At 40.6% G+C, this 21,675-nt stretch overlaps 1 protein-coding gene across 1 annotated transcript in view; it reads right to left on the reverse strand.

Annotated features, from left to right (window-relative positions):
• Thada (THADA armadillo repeat containing) overlaps nucleotides 1-21,675 on the reverse strand; it is a 275,181-nt gene that overhangs the window by 226,977 nt on the left and 26,529 nt on the right. Inside the window, exons 16-22 of the mRNA XM_051175184.1 lie at nucleotides 20,027-20,181; nucleotides 17,177-17,384; nucleotides 14,176-14,311; nucleotides 13,748-13,884; nucleotides 11,259-11,417; nucleotides 8,848-9,005; nucleotides 5,276-5,385 (exon numbers count right to left, since the gene is read on the reverse strand). Coding sequence (XP_051031141.1) covers nucleotides 5,276-5,385; nucleotides 8,848-9,005; nucleotides 11,259-11,417; nucleotides 13,748-13,884; nucleotides 14,176-14,311; nucleotides 17,177-17,384; nucleotides 20,027-20,181 — 1,063 coding nt within the window. The remainder of the gene's footprint in view (nucleotides 1-5,275; nucleotides 5,386-8,847; nucleotides 9,006-11,258; nucleotides 11,418-13,747; nucleotides 13,885-14,175; nucleotides 14,312-17,176; nucleotides 17,385-20,026; nucleotides 20,182-21,675) is intronic.

A 21,675-nucleotide genomic window follows, 5' to 3' on the forward strand; every position in this document is an offset into this window, starting at 1 on the left:
AGTGCTTTCTTCCTGAACACGGCTATAGTGCAACAGCCAGCCAGCAGCTGGCCTTGATTTCTATGGGTCTTTATGAATGCCCAGATTTCTTTCTTGCAAACTTCTTAAATGCTGTATGCCTAAACAAGTTTCCCATCACTGAAGCACTTATTAACCCCTCCTCCTAAAATAAAGCCCAAAGAAAACAGATTTTCTTTTAAAAATACAAACCAACCAAATAAACAAAAGTAACACACATGATAGAGATTCTGTGCCAAACAGATTTGAAATGTCCCCTAAGGGATCAAAAACCACTGGTGGTTCAGAGGCATCAGATGAGAACGCCTAACGTGGGTTAGGAGCCAACAATGCCAGCCATGAGGGATCTTTAAAACAGATTAGGGTGGCCATACAGCAGGCACTGGGCCTGTCCTCATGCCCCCCCAGCCCAGCTCTTGGGAACGCCTTCCACTGCACTGCTGCACAGTGGTTCCGAAACTGACAGGAAGGTGTGGCATTTCATTCATGCTCTGTTCTCTGTTCTTTCTATCTCTGCTCTTCCCTGAAGACTTCAGTCCCACCAACAGTGACAGTGACAGAAACGATTCCCAGATCTATGTCTGCTACAGTTACCTTACCTTACCTTCACCATATCCCCACTCAAACTGCTAAACTGAATATAACTATCAGGACACGCCATCATTTTCTCACACCCAGTACAGGCAAAATAAACTCACTATTCTTTATCAAACAAATGAAAATTCCTCTGGCTTTGGTAACATCAACCCCATTTTCCTGGTTACTAGGACCAAAAGGCAGAGGAGGCTACCATAGATTCCCTGGTAACCTCTGCCACTTCGAAGAGTGGGCTACATCTAGTCTGCCCTATAGACTCTTTATAACCAAAACAATGTGGCTGAAAAAACACTCTGTGCCTTGCCAGGCTACTAGGCCAGAAAAGATCATAGACTTCTGCCTGGAGCTTGCTGCTATGTAAGAGAGTTCAGCAAACTCTAAACTGCCATGTTCAGTAAGAGGACACTTGTGGTCCAAATGTCAGGTCCAAAGTAAACTCCAATTCTCCCAACTCCAAAAGGTGTTGAGAGACATTGCTGGCTGGTCAGAGGTTGAGGCCTCCCCATGGCCTACTAGCTTGTATCAATAAGCTCGGTAATGTGGAGCTCCCATCCTCCAGCAGAACTTCCTGCCTCTACCTGCCCTTATCTCAAGGATGTCCCTGGGCCTGGAGGACTGAGCATATCTAAAAGGCCTCTCTAAGCCAGATGTCCAATTCTTCTTTAGCTTGACCATTGGCATACCCTCTGCTGAGAAGACTTGTGCTAGGAGCTCTGCTATAGGACCCCACTGACTCACACAAAGCCTTATGATAGGAGCATGCCACTTAATGCAAATTAGGGTTTGTCCCCCATCTCCCCCATCTTATATAATCCTTATACTCTGGGATAAAATTGAGCTGATTCCTCGAAATCTCTTTCCAGAGGGCTGTCTCCATTCATGCTCAAAGCTTTCTGTCACCTCTTCTGCCTCTTTCCCCTCTTGGACTGATGGCCAGCAGGCCGAGAGGGAAAGAGGACCCCCACAAAAAAAGAGGACAGCCCAGATAGCCAGGAATGAATTCAATCCAGACTCTAGGAGAACTTCTGGCTGTTAGATAAAAGCCAGAACTTGTGAAACTTGTTCTCCTCTGCCAAGAGGAGTCATTTCCCTTACCCCTGGCAAAAGGGACACACAGCTCTCAACTAACATGTACTTGTGGCGCTTCCCAGCATATCAAGTGCATGCTAGCCTCCCGGTTCATCCAGTCTCTACTCCCAAATACGTGCTATACATTTCAAAGTCCACACTAGCACCCTGGATCTCCTCACCTCCTCTTGGACCCTGAACTCTCTCCAACCAGTCTCAGTATTCTCAGCTCCTGCTCTTGCTGCCCTCACTGTTCACAGCTCCTGCTAGTCTCACTAGACCTCTTCCATTCTGTCCCTGCTCTTCCTCTCTCTCACATAGCCCTGGCCATGGCCAGTCTGCTGGCTATGATGAGTCTACTGTTCCAGATGCCTCTGACTGTTCTCTCTCATATCCACAATAAAACTTCCCTACCATACATCAGTCCTATCAGTTAATGTGCCAACTTGGTCCACTCTTCTAGCTATCCCACAATCCAGGGTACTAGAAATGTAGGTGGTCAAAAGGAGACGCCCTCTGTTAGGACTCAGGCATCATACTGGCCTGCCCCGTCAACTGGAAGGATACACTCAGGCAGTACCCTGACCAGTATAGGATCCTATGGCTGCTACATCATTACATAGTCTGAATGCAGGTGCAGAGGGCCCTTTAAGAGGAAAACTCCACCCACTTCTGCTCTATTTTCTCCCTATTCCATTAAAGGGGCAGATAGGACTTTTCCTGTCTCTTCCTCCTCTCACTATGTCTCTCTCCATCTCTTTCTCTTCTCTCCCCCCTCTCCCTCCCCTTTCCCCAATAAAACTTCCCACATGTCTGCCTGGCATGTTTGTCCCTGTCCACCACAGAATCCGCCAAGGTCCCCCTCACACTGTATTATAATACCTCCCCCTTTACTACTTCATCTGCCAGCTGACACTGGTAAACTAGTAAATGTCCAGAGGGAAACTACCTAGTTTAGCCTTGCCCTAATTCCTAGCTCATACAATAAAGAAATGTGTTAAAATATCTATAGCTTTCCTTTTGATCATCCAATATGCCATATGTGGAGTTGTCCACACGAGGCCAAATGGCAAGTAAAACATCCCAACCTCAGAGCCATCATCGTAGAGAAAGCCCTCATCGCCTCAGATTGCCAAAACTGAATCTAGGTTTTCCCTAATAGTCATTCAAATCTATTGAGCTGAATGTTTCCAGCCAGAGACCACTACACTGCTCCCAGACAAATATCACTCTCATAGTATTTTACATTTACAGAAAACTATATATTGCAAAACAATCTTCAAAACAAGGCATTTACTCTATATATTTTTAAAAAGTCAGAGAGATCTGCTGGTAGAATAAATACTTACTTTAGAGATGTAGGGACTGGGGGCTAAGGAGGTTAACTTCAGTAGTCTGTCAGTCAGTGGGAAGGATGTTCACAGAACTCAGAGCTTGAATCACAGACTGCTTTTTGGATACAAAGCCAAAGTGTCTCTCCCATCCCTACTATAGCAAATCTGGTTACACAGAATAGAACAACTTGGTCTAAACCCATCTTGTTCAGCAACAGCAGCACTAAGGAAGAGTCTTCCTAACAGTGATCTGACTGTCATCTCTACATTTACTAATCTTCCCACTTCATTCTCCTACATCCTCACACCTTACTCACGAATGCTCACAAGCTCACTTCCTCCGCAAAGAATGAACAACAGTTCCTTGTTGCTTCTTCTCTCTGGCATCCCTTTAAGATTTATCAAGTTCACACAGTATTTGGTGGTTCTATCCTGTTCACATACACAGAGCTTCCCTTCTCAGCTGGTATTGGGCTAACACACATCCAATGTGATGCCTGTAATCAGTGACTCTTCTGACCAGTAGAGGCCTTTGGCATACTTCCTGCTAATGTTCTGAATTTTAACCTTGCTTATTTCCTAAACTAAACCACCTTGTTTAGAGGCTGCTAACAAAGGATATGGATATCCTTATACTCAGGAAGAAAGAAGGGTATCCTTGAAGTGAGGATGAAGCTTTAGGAAGGACATGTAATGGAACCATTAAGGAGGATGCAGACATTGTCTTCTCAGACAGAATAGCTGAATCAATTCTACCCATTAATGGGTGACAATTCCAGAGCCAGATTGTCCTCATACCTCACAAACTCTTTAGTAACATAACTTGTGCCTCGTGGTGAGGTATTATATTCTTCCAGCCAAACACAATGCAAAGCACACAGCTAATATTCATTATCTCATTTAAATTAATGGAGTATATTGCATTATGAGAAAAGAATACTCATCATGTCTACAATGGAAACAAAGAATTGAAAAGATAAAGATTTTTTTTTTTTTTAGGATGTGTTTATATATGCATATGAATGCTGTCTGCATGTATCCCTGCAGGCCAGAAGAGGGCATCAGATCCCATTACAGATGGTTGTGAGCCACCATGTGGTTACTGGGAATTGAACTCAACTCCTCTGGAAGAGCAGCCAGTGCTCTTAACCTCTGAGCCATCTCTCCAGCCCAGAAAAGATAAAAAATATTTTCAAAGTCAACAGTTTACACATCTGGAAAGATGGTTCTTACTGCTTTTACAGGGGACTAGAATTTGGTTACAGGTTCACAACCACCTATACCTCCAGACTGAGGGAATTCAAAGTCCTTCTCAAGCCTCCACAAGCACCAGCACTCCTATCCACAGACTTCCTCCCTCCCAGACAGAAACACAGACACACACACACACACACACACACACACACACACACACACACACACACACACAATTAAAAATAAAATAAAGTATTTAATGTCAGGCACATTCTTAAGATATCACTTAAAGATACTCTGTGCAACCTATAACTAACAAGACATTTTAGAAATGTTTACCAGCAGTGGGAGGCGAAGTTTCACAAATAATCAAGATGTAGATCTCTTAGCAGCCCAAAATGAATTGTTTGCAAAAAGCTACAGGACTGGCAGAATGCTGCTTCACTTAAAAGTTTCCAGGCAATAGAAATGTTTTCCTGGAAAAGACTATCTTTTATTTACTTAGTCATTAAGTAACTTAGGGTTTCCTTACAAGTCATTTAGAGGAAATCTTTTATATGAATGAAAGAAATTTCCAGCACCTATAAAGTTAAAAATACACATTTGGTTAAATACATGCGAGATATATATATGCTGTTCCAGGTAAGATGAACTAAACTACGTCTTTTTATTGTTATTTTTCTATAAATAAGATTTTTCTATAAAATAAAACTATAAAGCAAAAGACAAAGTCCTTGTGTTCTTCCCTGAAACAAAGAAATTGAGGATTGTTTAATTCCAAATGCCAAGTTGTTATTTTCAAACAGACAAAACATTCATTTCACCAATGAAAAGAAGCAATAATGTCAGGCTGATTTTTAGCAAAATCTCTGAGTTCACTTTGAGAAAGTGGTGTAGGTTGGATGTCTCACTCAGTCATCTGCAGCCAATCACACAATGACCCTCAAAAGCCTCTTATGAGCTCTGTAGCCAGACAGTCTTCATTCTTCCCAACATAAAAAAGACACAAGCAACATCCACTCCAAGCACATCGTAAAAATCTACACCAAGGGGTGTTTGTTTACCTGCTTAATATTTCAGTGAGTTTCACGAAACCAGTGTAAGCCAGTTCAAATGCTCCTCTGTGTCTAGACTGCAAAAGGTGTTGCTTAAAATAATCTCCTATTTCTTTTACCTTAAAAAAATGAAAAAAAAAAATGCTCAGTTTATGCTTACTTTATAGATGTATTAATACATATTGGCAATATAATTCAGAACCTGCATCTAGATATCCATCTAACAATGACTTCTGCGACAAATCATGGGTTGAACACCTTTATGTTATTTTTTTTGAGATAGGGTCTCAAGTAGCTCAGGGTGGCCTTGAATTCACTATGCAGTCAGGGATAATACTGAACCCTTGTTCTTCCCGCTTTACAAATGTGTGCCACCACACTTGCCTTAAGTTTTTATAGCACCTCATTAACTGTTCATAATGAATCCCATGAAATAAATACTACTGTTATCTGTAGTTCGCAATAGGGAAAACTGGGCACAGAAAGGGTACATAACTTCATCTAAGGTCACACAGCAGGTAAGTAGGACAGAAAACCAGGGAATCATCCATTGTCAATTGGTACTTAACTGCCTGCTTAGACTAGATCTGTAAACCTCAGAGTATGCTCAGTTAGCTCATGTCATTCAATACCAACACAAAAATCATGAAGAGTAACAGAACTCCCATACACGATTCAGAGACAATTACATTTGCTCTGCAAGTATTTTGCATTTATTGTGGTAAAATATACATAAGAAAATTTACCATTCCATCCATTTTATAGTGTATAATTCAATGACAGGAAGCACAGTGGGACTGCTGAGCCCTGTGAACATTATCCATGCAACGACCTTTCATCTTAAACTGAGAAGCCATGTCCATCCACATTCCATTCTAGAGATACACTAAGGCTACAAGGGAGGCTTATTAAAGACCCTCCTAAAAGTCAATAAACAGCACTTGAAGTCAATCGTGGAAGCTGCTGGGGTGCCATGCCATCACTTCCCAAAATGTTCTCTCTCTCTAGGTACGATTAAACACAATTAATTAAACCAATTAATTTTAAAGAAAACATAATTGATAGTTAGCTCCACTGTTCTAAACAAAGAGGGTTGCCGAACTAGCCATTCTATATGTCTTTCGGGGTACTATGCTATGTCCTTCAGTTAAAGCATTTTTTTTTTTTCAAAGCATCAATTTCTAATCATTACCCAAATAAGAGGTTACTAAGAAGGTATTTCAGAACAGAGAAAATAAAGACAAAAAGTCTCCCAGTTAATTCTTCTCCCTAAAACATTAAAAATACTGTGATACATTTCAATAAAGGCAAACGAATGCTATTCATGAAGGCCTTCCCTGAGGACTTGCAACAGCTCACTATCTTCTCCTTAAGCAGGGGTCATTTTTTTTCACTGCTTCCTTCATACTAACTTCTTTGAAAAGAAGAAACTAAAAAGCATATAGTAAAACTAACGTATTCAGAAGTATGCTTGTGGGTGGTCTTTCTCAAGTGGACCCTCAGGCCTAGGTAATCTCAACCTTAGCAGTTTTTCATTTTATTTCACATTTAATCTCTAAAACACTTGTGAATTTTTGCCCTTGCAGACATAAAAAATCATTGTCAAGTGTTCTTGACAACTTGTCCAATGCTGTGGAGCTTACAAGGCAAAGAGAATGAAAACAGGACGTGTGACCTCAGTTGGCTTTCAGTTTAGGCTTGTAGAGAAAACTAACACACTGGGTGTAATGAGAGCTACACGACACTTACAAGAGATGAAAGCTGAACACTTTCCTCCTGAAGAAGCTGGGAAGAGCACACTGCTCTACAAGAACTGCTCTACGGGAAGGGTTAGGTACTAAGAGCTTCAAAATAAAAAGGAGTTATCTTCCATTGTAGAGAAAACTGGCTTGGGTAATTGTGACAGGAAAATTATACTTGAAGAAGACTTAAAAGGGCTGCTCAGAAAAGAGAGAGCACAGTGCCAGGTAAAGCTACCATGGGAAGGAGAGAACTGGGTTCCATCTGAGGGAGGCCAGAAATGAGCTCTGTGACCTTTGACAAAGCAGGAAATGAATGACCACCAGGGGCTTCAGTTTCCTCATAGCCAAGGGTGGTGGAGAGCAGCATGGGGATGGGAGATCCTTCCAGGGCCCAAACAATGAAAACTCACAACTACAAACATACCAGCTTTCCTCTCATAGAGCAACACAAGTCCCCAAACTTCCACTCTGCTTCCATCAACCTGCTGTAAATCATTTTCATGTGTGTGCTTTAAATTTAAGTGGCCACCCCCTAACAAAGGGCAAAAATCAGGGCACAATGTGTTAATGGGAAAGACTCTATTTATTCATGCCACTAAAGACTTCTTTAGTTTACACAACTATTTACTTGTTTACTTTTAGTTTCTTTTTTAAACAAACAAACATCTCCTTTTTGTTAGTTGTGTGGTTGTTTCACATAAATTCATTACAATATAAACTCTGGGTATAATGGAAAGGGTGTCCAGGCAAAATAATTTTCATGGAGAGTCTTTCTCAGTTATAGTAAAAAGCAGAATGTATTTTCCTTAATTTGTCCTTGAAAAGTGATGTTGCAAGTCAAAGAACTTAGCACATGCTTACTTCATAACAAGATAGGGGAGTCACACTAGTGAAATGGCTGATCATAACCAGATTCCTCAGCTAGGCGCAGACACTGGCTCCAAGTAACTCTAGGACAATAAGGTCTATTTGATCTGGAAGAGACTGAGAAACATGCCGCCCACAATGTGCTGCTCGCCTTTGCCCTGTGCTTTTCCAAGGCCTTGCAACATCACTGGTCCAGCTGTTAGCCAGATGCAAGTACATGAGCCAGTGTGAGAATAAAAACATTAGCATTATTTCCATGGCACTAGTCACATGGTTACTGTAGGAATCATCAGCATTAGCATACTATAGTACTTGTTTTGTTCTTAAATGTTAATACCCTGGGGGGGGGATTATCTTTATTTGAAAAAGGTTAAAAAATGAAAGTACATGCTATATATCTTAGCTGGGAAACTGTGGGAAATGGATTTGTTGAAACCATATGGAAAGGAAGAAGGAATCAATTAGAAACAAAATTCTAATAAATCTACAGTATTTCCAAATGAAATGCTTGTGGTGAGCTAGTTTCTTGTAAACACAGCACTCAACCACTGACCAGCCCCAGATGCTGAGCTAACTTGTGGTCTGAAGTGAAAGTCAGCCAAAAGCAATAAGGAACTATAACTTTACTACTGAAGGAGGAGGTAACACAAGAGCATGATCAACCCATGTTACTTTTTATTCCTCTGAAATGTTAAGGGATCTTACTAAACAGGTAATCGCAGCTGGAATTCAAGTTTATATATGTTAAATAATGTTGCAGTCAAAAGTGAGGCAGATCTCTAATTATTGATATAAAATATTTTTTAAATGCCATGTTTTAAATATATAATGCAAGATCCTAAAAGTACCATGAACCTTGACATCTGTAAAATATTTAAGGTTAAACTTTTTTAAAAAGTTATCTACAAATAACAGCTTATGCTTTATCCAAAAAAAAAGATACCTGGAGGAATAATCATCCATCTACCTTACCTGCTGCACTGTTAATAAGCCATTACAAGGTTCTGGCACAGGCCGTATGGGGAGAAGCTGGCAGAGTGTGCCTAGAAGTAAAGCAACTTCCTTCATACTCCTCCAGCAGCACACCAGGACCATCTGAGCAGTGACATCACATGTTTTTGCTTCTTTACCTTAAGGAACAAAACAAAAACTTTTGCAACACTAGCTACAATTCCTCACATCCCAGATTTCTTAGAATTTATTCATAAATTCCCCCAAGAATGATCTGTTTGAACAAAATAATTGTCTTATGTTGTTTATTCAGACAAAACAAAACATGATAAGATTTGTATAGTATACACTATGAGGGGGAAGTATGCTAATTTTTTAATTTGATACTTTTAAAAAAGTTAAAATAAAACACAATACTGCCTCAAAACTTGGGACTAATATTTGAATGTTAATGAAACAAACTTCCCACCTCTCTGGCATCCATAAAGTATTACAAAATTGGGTATTTTATAAAAAAAAAAAAAAAAAAGTACTTCATGTTACTTTGGTAAAAATGGTTGTTTTATCAGTGGATAAAAATGTTGTTATTGTTTTGGTTTTGCTTTTTATACACAGGATCTCCTCATGTAGCTCAGACTTCTCAAACTTACAACTCTCCTGACCTAGGATTACAGCATGATGGGGGTGGAGTGGGGGTGGGGGAGTAAGTGTTCTTATAACCATTTAGCTACTTCTCCAGTCCCTAAGACAGAACTTTTAATATTTCTTTCGTTTTGCTTTTTTAATGTACATGGGTGCTTTGCTTTGCCTGCTTGCATATCTGTGTACCACATGCATGCCTGGTGCTCACAGAGTCAAAGGGAAGCCCTGGGTCCCCTAGAGCTAGAGGCACAGACAGCTGTGAGCTAGGATGTGGGTTCTGGGAGCACTGGGATCCTTCACAGGAAAAGACGGTCTTAACTGTTAAGCTCTCTCTAACCCAAGACAAAACTTTTAAAATCAATAGAAAACATCAATTATCTTTCTAAATAAATCCATGGCAAATAAGCTTAATGTCCCACTTATTTTCTTACCCTAGTTTTAAGTGTATGTTACTACTGACATAAAAATCATCCTGTTAAGGTAAAAGGAAGCTAACAAAACCATTTATTCTATCTGGTCCCTAACCTAAAAGAGTAACTGCACTTACACATGAATACACAGCGTGGGTATATACAAAATGGGAGCTGGACAGAACTGGGAACGATATGGAACATGACTTTCTTCTGTTTTAAATTTATATTTCACTATTACAGTGAAAGCCTAGTTTTGTAATCTTAAAAATACAATTGCAAAGAGGATTTTTTTTTTTTTTTTTTTTTTTTTTGGCAAGTCAATAACCCCACCTAGTGGAGGAGAACATAGTCACAGGGTAAATCACTAAGAACTTCCTTCTTGCTATAACTTTTTTCAGTAACACCTGACAAAGCAAGCTGTGCAGACTAGAATCTGGTGGCTTGTAAGACAGAAGCTCACATTCCATTGGTAGTAAGGTCTTCTTTAAAAGGATGCTAACCCCAAGAGCTCCCAGGGAGACACCAGCAAGCTGTGCAGCTGGGAGAAGGTGAGGCCACCACACGAGATCCACCATCATGTCCCTGCTCTTACCAATTGGGCTGTTAAAGAGTTTTATGCTCAAAAGCTTTGTGTTGTAGCATAGTCTGTGTTGAACTGAGAACACCAGTTTCTGATAAAGCACTTAATAAAGTCATTCCAAAACCCAAATTAGAAAGAACAATCTGCTTTCCAGATATGTTCTGTGAATCTGAACTCTTTTATTATGTCTAAAGGGCACTCTGAGGTTAGAAAGATGGCTCAGCAGTTAAGAGTGTGGACTGTGGCCTGGAGAGATGGCTCAGTGATTAAGAGCAGTGACTACTCTTCCAAAGGACCCAGGTTCAATTCCTAGCATGAATATAGCAGCTCACAACTGCCCCTAACTCCAGATCCAGGGAATTAAAACCCTCACACAGACATAAATGCAGGTAAAACAATGCACATAAAATTAAAAAAAAAAAAAATGTGGACTGTACCCAAGTTGGATTTAAGCATCCATATCAGGTGACTCACAACTGCCTAAAACTTCAGCTCCAAGAGGATCTGACATCTCTGGCCTCTGCAGACTCCTGTACTTAGGAATGCATTCTGTCTCTCTCTCTCTCTAACATTTTTTTTAAGACAGTCTACATACTTTACATTACTGAAATAGTTGTGGTCAGTGTACAGCAGTAGTACAGGCTCACTGGTACATCACTTGCCTAGCATGCCTTACAAGGATTTGAATTCAAGTCCCGCGCACACACACACACACACACACACACACACACACACACACACACACACACGAAAACACAACACCCCACTGATCACAACATCAATTTCATGTATCTTACCTTTGATTTCTGCAGAGCTATCAATATTTGAGACACTGGTCCTCAAGTCCTCCAAATCAAAGCTATCACATTCTTTCAGTATTTTGGCTTGGTTGAAGTAAGCATTAGTATCCCGTGGCTGAATCTCATTGAGAATGCCTTGTAAGCGGCTTGCTGACTCTGAAGAAAAGGTAAGTATGCATGAACTCCAAACTCCATGCTGTGCAGATTTCCCTGAACTAACTCAGTTGCTGTAGTTTCCAACAGCAGCAATCCCTGTGCTCATAGGATGGCTAATATGAAGTTACTTCCATAGAGTCTTCATGATTTTAGAGGGCAGTTTAGGCTGAAGACACAACAAATCGCAGATCAAGCATCCACAGTTACAGGCTATGATCATGTTTTCCTTAGAGTTACAGAGCTTAATCATGTGAGAGAAGTACAGTAAAGTTCGCTTCCCTAGGCTACAATACAATGTGCAGTGATAGCTAAAACAAATCAACACCACGCAATCTTTTGTAACATAGGCATATAAAAATTCCATATTTGGTTTAGAAAAGCAAAAGATATGCCCTTCTCAGCATGATGCACAGTGCCAATGTTTCCTGAAGTATCTCTTAGTAGACTACAGGAAGGCAGCCCCTTGTTCACTGTGCCTAGGCAGCCCCTTGTTCACTGTGCCTATAACAAACCTGGCTCAATACAGACATTCAGAATTGAGCAGAACAAAAGGGATAGTGGATGGGTAGTAAGAAGCCACCCAAGCTCTAAAACAGGTAACCAATCACATGGAATGTAAGGAAAAATCTAAGAGGAGGTATAGATGTCATACATCTATTCATGCACTGTGGGAAACACACAGGCTAACTGTTCATCGGCATTCAACCAACACATTATGCTCATTGGTTACTTCCTTGAAATTTTGTCAAAAGAAAAGCAAATTTTAACAGCTGGGAAAAAAATAACACCACCAACCCCCAATCCCAAAAGCCATGAGAAGAGTAAAGAAAAAAAGGGACTACCAGAACAAAATTTTAGGAATCCTATCCATCTAACTATGGCTGTTAGGACAGACCCTATTAAAGAGGGTTCAGACAAAAAATATAAAGACCAAGGGGGTGTGGGGAAGCAGAATTCAGGAAAAATCTGTGAGATAAACAGTATCTAAGAACAATCTTTTTAAATTTAAAATCTTCCACGTCTGCCCAGCTCCTCCCCACCTACTCTTAAATAACAACAACAAAACCTCTTCCACATACTCTACAAGATCTGCCTACATTAGGAAACTGAAAATTCAGAATCTACCAGTAGTTGCCTGAGCCAAATATTAGGAAGATATACTAAGTAAGAAAACTAAAGCCTCAAAATCTGGTATTTAGATTAACATGAGTTGAAATAATGAGCTGTCTTAGAATCACCCATCATCCTAATTTTCACCACAAGGCAGGAACACACAGACGCCTTTCCTGTAAAGTGAGTTCCATGAAGGAAAGCCCCTGGGGAGACGGCTGGACAGCAAACAGAGGCCAAACCACAGTAGGACACCATTGGAGAGCACTAAAGTATCAAAGTGGGCAGAACAAAAGGCTAACTATGTGCCATTGAAATGATAAACTACATGACTGGGAAAAAATAATTTGAACTTTATTAATAAAGGAAATGGAAGAAGGTAAGAATGCAGGGAAATCCATAGGGAAGGACCTAGGATAACATAAGAAAACAGAAAATGACCTGGACAGGGGAGAAGATGCAGAGGAAAAGGAAAGAGTCTTTAAGGATAATGCTGAATACAAAGTGAAATGGATATGAGAAGGTAGACTGCTGGGCAGCCTGAACCCCTGAGAGAAACAGATGCAAAGAGGCAGGGATTAGGAGGGAAAAACAGATGAAAGTTCCTGAGTTCAATCCTGGGTAACTACTTCCTTCCATTCCTTGCCATCAATTGGTCCATTTCAGATTCCCAGTCAGTGGTCTTCTCTACACATCTCACAGACCTGTACTACCTGCTCTGAAAGCCAGTATTATAAAACCCAATCTATCTCGTTTATTACCTGCTTGCAATTCTTTGTTTTTTATCTAGTAGATATTGGTTATGCATGATGGAACTAACGACGAATACAATTTTATAGCATGCTTTGACCATAATCACCTTACATTACCCTCTCTTGTCCTCTCACTGATCTCCTTCTCTGTCCCAACTGTCCCTCCCTCTTCTACTTCCACGCCCTCCTTTTTGTCTTTATAACCCAGTGAATTACATTAAGTGTGTCTGTGGGAAGATGGGGGAGTTTGTCTACAGGAACAGAGGCACGTTACCAGTGACTAAGCCACTGTGTAAAATGTCTCCCCTGCTGGGGCTACTTTTCAATAGTGGAAATATTCCAAAAAAAAAAAAAAAAGTCAGACATATCATAACAAGAAAGGCCTTTTCCCTGAGTTTAGCTTTTATACCTCTCCAAAGGAGTAAGGAGATAGAGATGTAGACAATGGCACTGGCCTTGTCTGCTGACCTGAGTCCGTGTCCATAGGGATGAGGCCTTCAGGGGAGGAGCTCTGGATAACAGGAGACACCACGGCAGAAAGCCTATAGGACAGCAGCAGGAGTTTCTCCACCACTTGCCTCCACTCACTCACCAACTGCAGGTCACTGCGACAAACACAGTAGAGATGTTAACACTAAATGGCAAAAAATGCAGTTTAGAAATGAAATTAACACACACACACACAAAGGAGCTGAAAGAATCTGTGGCTTACAACTGTGTGATATATGAAACATTAGGGACTTAAAATATGCACATATGGGTAACTAATTAAATATAATTTTTAATTCTTTTTAAGACAACAATATAACATTCCTTTCCCAAGACACACTCCAGTAAGAAGCCAGATGCAGGACAAAAGTGTGTTTCTACAACAAGATAGCTGTGGGTATTCTTACTTCAGAGGCAACTTCTGAAAAGCTCTTGTTATACAGTGCACTCTCCCATACATTGGAAATGAGGATGCAGCCTGAAGCAGAGAGTCCTCAGCCTGAGATATTTCATCCTCAAGATGTTCCATCAAGCATTTAATAACTAGAAAAAAGCAAACAGAAACAATAACCTCAGTTATAAAACATTTATAATTTATAGAAAAGCACACCCTGCTTGACTAAATGTTATTATATACCAGGGCAGTGGTTCTTAACCTTCCTAATGCTGTGACCCTTTAATACAGTTCCTCATGTTGTGGTGACCCCAAACCGTAAGATCATTTTGTTGCTACTTCGTAACTTTAACTTTCTACTGTTATGAATCACAATGTAAATATCTGTGTTTTCCAATGATCTTGGGCCACCCCTGCGAAAGGGGGTTGAGAACCACTGTACTGGAGGTTTTCTGAGTGCATACACATATACACATGTGACTTATGTGCAGGTAGAAGCCAGAGGTCAATGCTGGATAAACTCCCTAATCACTCTACACCTTTTTTTCTGAAGAAGGATCTATCACTGAACCTACCAGTCACTGATTTAGTGAGGCCGGCTGGCTGGCTTCGGCAAGCTCCCTGTCTCTGACTCCCCAGGTTGGAATGACAGATGCACATTGCGATACCTGGCTTTTTATGATCCCAATTCAGATCCTCATATGTGTACAACAAGAACTCTACCAACTGAGTCACCTCCCCAACCCCTACATTATAGAGGTTTTGAATCAAAGATTTTCAGGGGTAGCCTGACAGTGATGGTTGGTGCACACCTTTAATCCCAATGTTCGAGAGGCAGCAGCAGGCGATCTCTGAGAGTTTGAGGCCAGACTGGTCTACAGAATGAGTTCCAGGACACTCAAGACTACACAGAGAAACCCTATCTCAAAAAAAAAAAAGATTTTTTTTCAGGGGTACCAAAGCCTGTTACCAATTTCTAGTTAAGACACTGTGAAAGAATGGGATGTATTCACTTAATTGTCAGTATTGATGACATTCACTATGAACCAATCTTTTAGATACCCTTTAGCCGGGTGTCAAGCTCCAGGACCATGTAGCACGGACTATTTGGTCAAAACTAATTTAGTAACAGTATAATCAAGGTACAATTCAGATACCATGCAAGTCATACACTTCAAGTGTTTGAGCTGAGTCAAGAAGATGGTTCCATAGCTAAAGGAAGTTTCAATCAAACCTGATGACCTGAGTTAGATCTTCAGGTACCATGTGGCAAGAGAAGAGAATTGGTTCCCAAAGTTGTCCTCTGACATCCACAATGTTTTGTGTGCGCGCACACACACACACAAATGCAATAAAAACTAAGAGTGTACAAGTCAACGTTTTCTATTGTCAGATATATGCAAACATTACTTACTGCCCACTGACACGTACGTACATACGTACGTACACACACACACTATAACAAAAACCTTTACTCAGAAGCAAGAGTCACTCCTCTCATGGCAGCGCTACCCTTGCTCTGCCCTAGGTAGCCACTGACTTATTTTGTTCCAATAGATTTGCCTATTCTTAGCCAGGTGTGATGGTTTATACTTGTGTGGAATCCTAGAACTTGGGAAGCTGAGGTGGGAAGATCGGGAGTTTCTACAGATTCTTTTCTAGTCATATTACTCTCAACAGATTATAAATGGAATAAAATAACACATGACTGGCTCCAATCAGTTGTCATAATGTTTTCAAGGTTCATCAAAGCTGCATCAATAATTCATTCTTCCATTTGACTGAAGCCCACCATACACAGTCATAACACATTTTTACTTATCCATTCAGCAGCTGATGTGCACATGGCTGATTTCCACTTTCAGGCAAGAATAACTAATGCTGCTATGAACATTCTTGTACAGTTCTTCTTGTACAGGGCTTACATGTTTATTTCTCTGGGTATTTACAGGCCAAATGTGTGCATATCCTCAGCCCTAGCAATGCATAGTCAATGACATGTATAATTTGGATGTTTATATCTAGCCATCACACTCAGAAGGAAGTCTTTCCTCTTTGTGATTTTGGTCTGCATTTCCCTTCAGGCTGATGATACTGAGTGTTGCTCGCTCTCTCCTTGCTGTTCACTTGCCTAGAATGCACAAAGTCTGGGCTCAATTCCTAGTACTGCACTGCATAAGTGGGGTAAGGCAGAGGGGCAGAAGCCCAAGATTACCCTTGACTACACAGCAAGTTCAGGCTGACCTAGGCTACATGAGGTCCTATTCAAAAAAAAAAAAAAAAAAAAAGAGAGGGAGTAGGAAGAGAGTTGTCTCAGTGTTACACAAGTATGAAGCTCTCAGCTGGAATCACCAGCACTGACATAAAAGTTGGCATGGTGGCACACATATGTAACCCACTTAAGGGGGGACCAATGCAGAGGCTGGCAGAATCTGGAGGTACCCTTGCCAGCCAGTCTAGGAGAAATGGCAAGCTCCAGGTTCAATGAAGAGACTGTCTCAAAAGTCAAGGTGAGGGCTGGAGAGAGAACCCAACATCAGCATAATCCTGCCGTGTATGACACATGAGGATGACTTGTCTGTGCTCACAGCGAAAAGTACCATACGAAAAAAGTATACCCTGAGTGGAGAAAGAAAAGATGTCCCTTTAAAAAAGTGTCCACTAATGTACATCTGCAGATCTAAATATTAAGTGTAAGTCTTCTGTTTAGAAATAGCCACTGGCATGGTGGTGTACACCTTTAATCAAGAAACAGAGGCCCCAGCCTGGTCTACACGGCTAGTTCCAGGACAGTTAAGGCTGTTATACAGAGAAATCCTGTCTCAAAAAAAAAAAAAAAAAAAATAGGTGTTAAAGATGAGTAAACTACTAATTTTCATAAATAGCACTGGTGGTCTTATGTGTTGGCAAACTCTTAAAAAGAGTAAATCCTGAACCATTGGGTACTCTAACCAAAAGAAACTAAAATACGGGTTTGATGAGTGACAGGGAAAATCCACTTTCTCAATACAAACCCACGAGCGTGTTCCTTTCCAGCACAGCAACCTTCTCTGCAGTCCCGTGTGTGAGCTGCTGTGCTTGGGAAGCAGTCAGGGAGACCGGCAGAGCATCCTGCCATATCAGCAAATTCAGCAAGTAGGAGGCGGTCACGCAGTCGTATGGCTTCGTGCTGGTGCTGAGCTCCAAAGCTGCCTGGAACAGGCCTTGAAGCTTCTCAGCGTCCTAGAGCAGAGAGAGGGGAACTTGAAGGAACAGTATATTTAAATTCATAGTCACCATCAGGCTGTGACTCAGTATGAACACTAAGGGCCATGAACTGCTCTTCTCCATGAACAGAGGCTACTTTTGATATAGGACTTGGTGGTGATATTTACTCACTTCAGAGACGAACACCTTGAATGTAATTTCAATTGGGAAACTGAGTCAGCAAACAGGAACTTCTTCCCTGGGAATTCTGGTATGCCTCTAAGTCAGACCACCTTGGTTATGTCTACTCAGAGTACAACTTTCATTTAGCTTTGATTCTCAGTTTATGCTTTAACTGAACACTACATTCCTGTCCTTTCCCTAAAATTAGTCGCTTGAATGACAGAGACGACGAAGCCTCCTCATGGTGAAACAAGAGAGGACCAGAGCAGCCTTGGAGACCTGGCATCCCAACTCCTACACCTGTGCCACTCTCAATGAGGGAAAGGCACTGGGTTGAAGGCAGAAGACAGACATGGATCCCAGTCCCAATCCCTGGGGACAAGCTACACAGTTACCACTCTAAACAGTGCTGACCAGGAATATGGTGATTCTTTTTGGATTGTTCCATAACTATCTAACCTGAGGGGTTAGAAACTCATTTCTGGATTTGACATTTAATGATGTCTAACAATTTCCAAACAGTAGATAGACAGCAAATGTACTGATTTTAATGGTTTAATTTTCTATAACCTAACCTTAAAAAAAAAAAACTTGTAACCACTTAGATCAAAATATTTATGCAAGGTACTCTAAAGATGGTTTAGTGCTTAATACTCTGAGTCTGATCCCTGAAACCCACATGGTGGAAAAAGAGAAACAATTTCTGCAAGTTGTCCATTGACCAACACACATACTCCAGTGGCACATATGCACAAACAAATGAAAATGTAATTAGAAAGATGTAAAATATTAATGCACCATAAAGACGTAGGATCTATAGCCTCACAGAAAGATGGGTAGTAAACCACATGAGTATTAAGGACATATATCAGAAGGACATGTATTATACACAGGGTACTTAAGAAATACTTAAATGTTAACTTACACTTGGAAAAAAAAATGACATACTACATAGGATACACAGGACTTTGGAAATACATAACCAGTATTTTCAAATCTTTTTTTAAATGGATTCTTTTATTCAAACTACATTTATTTATTTGGGGGCAGGAACACGAAAGGGACTTGCACATGCTATGGTCCTCACATGGAGATTGGGGGACAACTAGAACTGTTTCTCTTCCTCTACCAAAACCAGATCACAAGCTTGGTAACAAGCACCTTTACCTACTGAGCCATCTTTCCTGCCCCACTATAAAATCTTAAATATTTATGTCAGTGACCACTTTACTAACTTGCAACAGGACCAGATACTATAACCAAAATCCCAACTTAAACCAGGTGGGGCAGACACTTCTTAACCTCACAGTGTCTCTATGCCAAGCACGTGCTTATGGAATTAAGGAGGCAGAGCTACCCTCAGAGCCCTTCACAGACTGTCAGAACCAGTTCTTTCTATACTTTGTCTTCCCACTCCAGACCCTCTCAACATTATTTGAAAGCAATGAAGCATAGCTAATCTATACGATAACACACTACATGTGAAGAATGGTAAGAGAGACTGCTAATATAAGAAAAGTCTATTTTTAAACTTTATAGGGCACAAGAGTTTAGCAGTGGGCAGCAAAGAACCTTTTGCTCACTGAGGTACCCAGAAGACTAGACACAGGCACATCCTGGGCAGCCATTCCTAACCTGGACCCTGAAAAGCCATACCAAAGACACAGAAACAACAACATGGTGCTGTCTTGGCTGGCACTGAAGCCTCTGAACCCCACACCCATAAGATGATGTAATGCTATATGGCACACCCTAAACATAACCTAACGGCTGCAGCCCCCTCAGGCCCCTTGGCCTCTGAAGAGTGCTACTGAAATGTGATAGCAAAGCTCTACAGCCACTATGCTCCTAGTGAGCACATATCCCCAGAATAGATTACAGGGAAGAGAACAGTGTCTGCTAGATGTCCCTGCAGACCTACCCTACACTGTGTCTTTGCACCTAATCCTATCTTTGTTTCCTACCCTGAGTCAGACAAAGCAATGTCAGAGAGCATAACGGGGCCAAACGCCTCTGCAGAGAACTGGCACTAACCTCAAATACTCTGAGGTTTCAGTCTCGGGTTAGCTACTGCTTATTGGAAGACCAGAAACATATTATCTACCTCATTTACACTCAGCTTCTCAGTCTACTAATCAGGAAGATTATCTTCAAAACCTCAAAATTACTGTAAGTGATATGTTTTGGGCAAATATTACAAGCCCAAGGGAACTATGCTGACCACATAACTGAAATCTACCAATAATCTTGTAAACAGCAAAACCTACTGCCTCCTACACCTCCATTTCCATCAAAGCAATTTTTAAGAGTATAGCAGCTCAGTGTGCGGATTTTCACTGTTTCCTACCCTCTCTAGACCAGAGACGGATAGAAACTGAAAGAAATACTCAAAAGACCTACAGAGGCAAGGAACTAGGACAACTCTGGTGGCTTTACCTGAACTAAAATAAACAGTTCTGCATACACGCACATTTATGTAAGTAAAGTTCAAATACCTGGAACTGTCTGGCTGTTACCGAAGACAGCTTCATCAGAAGGTCAAACGCTAAGGTTTTCACTTCTTCAAAAGTACTAGTAAAACATTCCAATAGTATCTGGAAACGGCCAGCATCGATGTCATGACTCAGCTGATACACTGTTTGGATGTTACCTTAAAATTTTAAATAAAGGAAAATCATTTAAAAGCAAATCAAAAAACAAAAACAACTGCTCAAAGTTAGTTTGCCAAGTGTTTGTATAAAATCACTACAGAACTCCATACTTCCTGCTTCATCCATAATAAAATTTCACTCCACCCTTACTCAGCATACACTATGTATGCACAGTAGCATATACTGCATCTCTTCAAATGACAAAGGACTACAGCTTTACAAATATGAAAGACTTTTTATTTTGTTTTTGCTTTTTTTTTTTTACGTTTTTTTTTTTAAATTAAATTATTTGTTACATTACAATCCCAATGCCCCCTCCCTCCAAAACAGACATTTTTAAAACTTAAAAACATTTTATTCTTAGCTGGGCGGTGGTGGTGCACGTCTTTAATTCCAGCACTCGGAAGGCACAGATAGGTGGATCTCCGTGAGTTCAAGGCTAGCCTGTTCTCAAAGTGAGTTCTAGGTCAGGGCTACAGAGAAACCTTGTCTTGGAAAACAAAATAATAATAATAAAATAAAACATTTTATTCTCTTTCAAAAGGTATAAAGACCTCTCAAATACTTTTAAAATAAAAGTGAACAAATAAATTTAGGAACACATTTTTAAAATGTCTTCACGGTGCTAAAAGATGGTTCAGTAGTTAAGAGCACTTGCTGTTTTTGTAGAAGACCCAGTTTCAGTTCCCAGGACCCACTCGGTATCTCACAGCCATCTGTAACTCCAATCCCAGGGAGCCCAATGCCATCTTTTGGCCTTGGTGAACAGCAGAAAGACAGAGGACATACATATAAACATGCAGGTGAGCATTCATGTACATATAATAAAAATAAATCTTTAATTAAAGACCCAAAGAATTAGTCAGCTGACACAGAATGACAAGCATGAAACATCCTATGATCACTTTATTTTCACCCATGCCAAATTCCTGGGATAATGTCCCCATGGTGGTAGTGTACATTTTTTAATTTGTTTGTTTTGCAGAGGGTTTCTCTGTGTAATAGCCCAGGCTATCCTGGAACTCACATTATAGACCAGGCTGGCTTTGAACTTAAAAGATCTACCTGTCTCTGTCTCCCAAATGCTGGGATTAGAGGCATGCACCACCACTGCCTGGCTGAACACATTTTTTAAGTCATTTTTAAAATTTGATGTATATGAGTGCTTTGCCTACATTTGTGTATGTGATGGGAGATGTCATTCTGTATATATGCTTCTCGTATTGGTTAATGAATAAAGTACTGTTGGCCAATAGGAAAGCAAGATAGGTGGGACCAGGAGGCAAGGAGGAGTCAGGGACAGGTAGGGGGAGAACGCCGGACCCTCTCTCCAGTAAGATAAGACCACATGGAAATATTTAGCTTAATAGAAATGGGTTAATATTTAAGACAGTCAATAATAATGCTAGTAACAGGCCAACAGAATTATATCTAATACAGTGTTTCTGTGTGTTATTTGGGACTGGCTTGGCTATGGGACCAGGACAGCAGAG

Source organism: Phodopus roborovskii, unplaced genomic scaffold, assembly GCF_943737965.1.
Source record: "Phodopus roborovskii unplaced genomic scaffold, PHOROB, whole genome shotgun sequence".
Taxonomy (NCBI): Eukaryota; Metazoa; Chordata; class Mammalia; order Rodentia; family Cricetidae; genus Phodopus; species Phodopus roborovskii.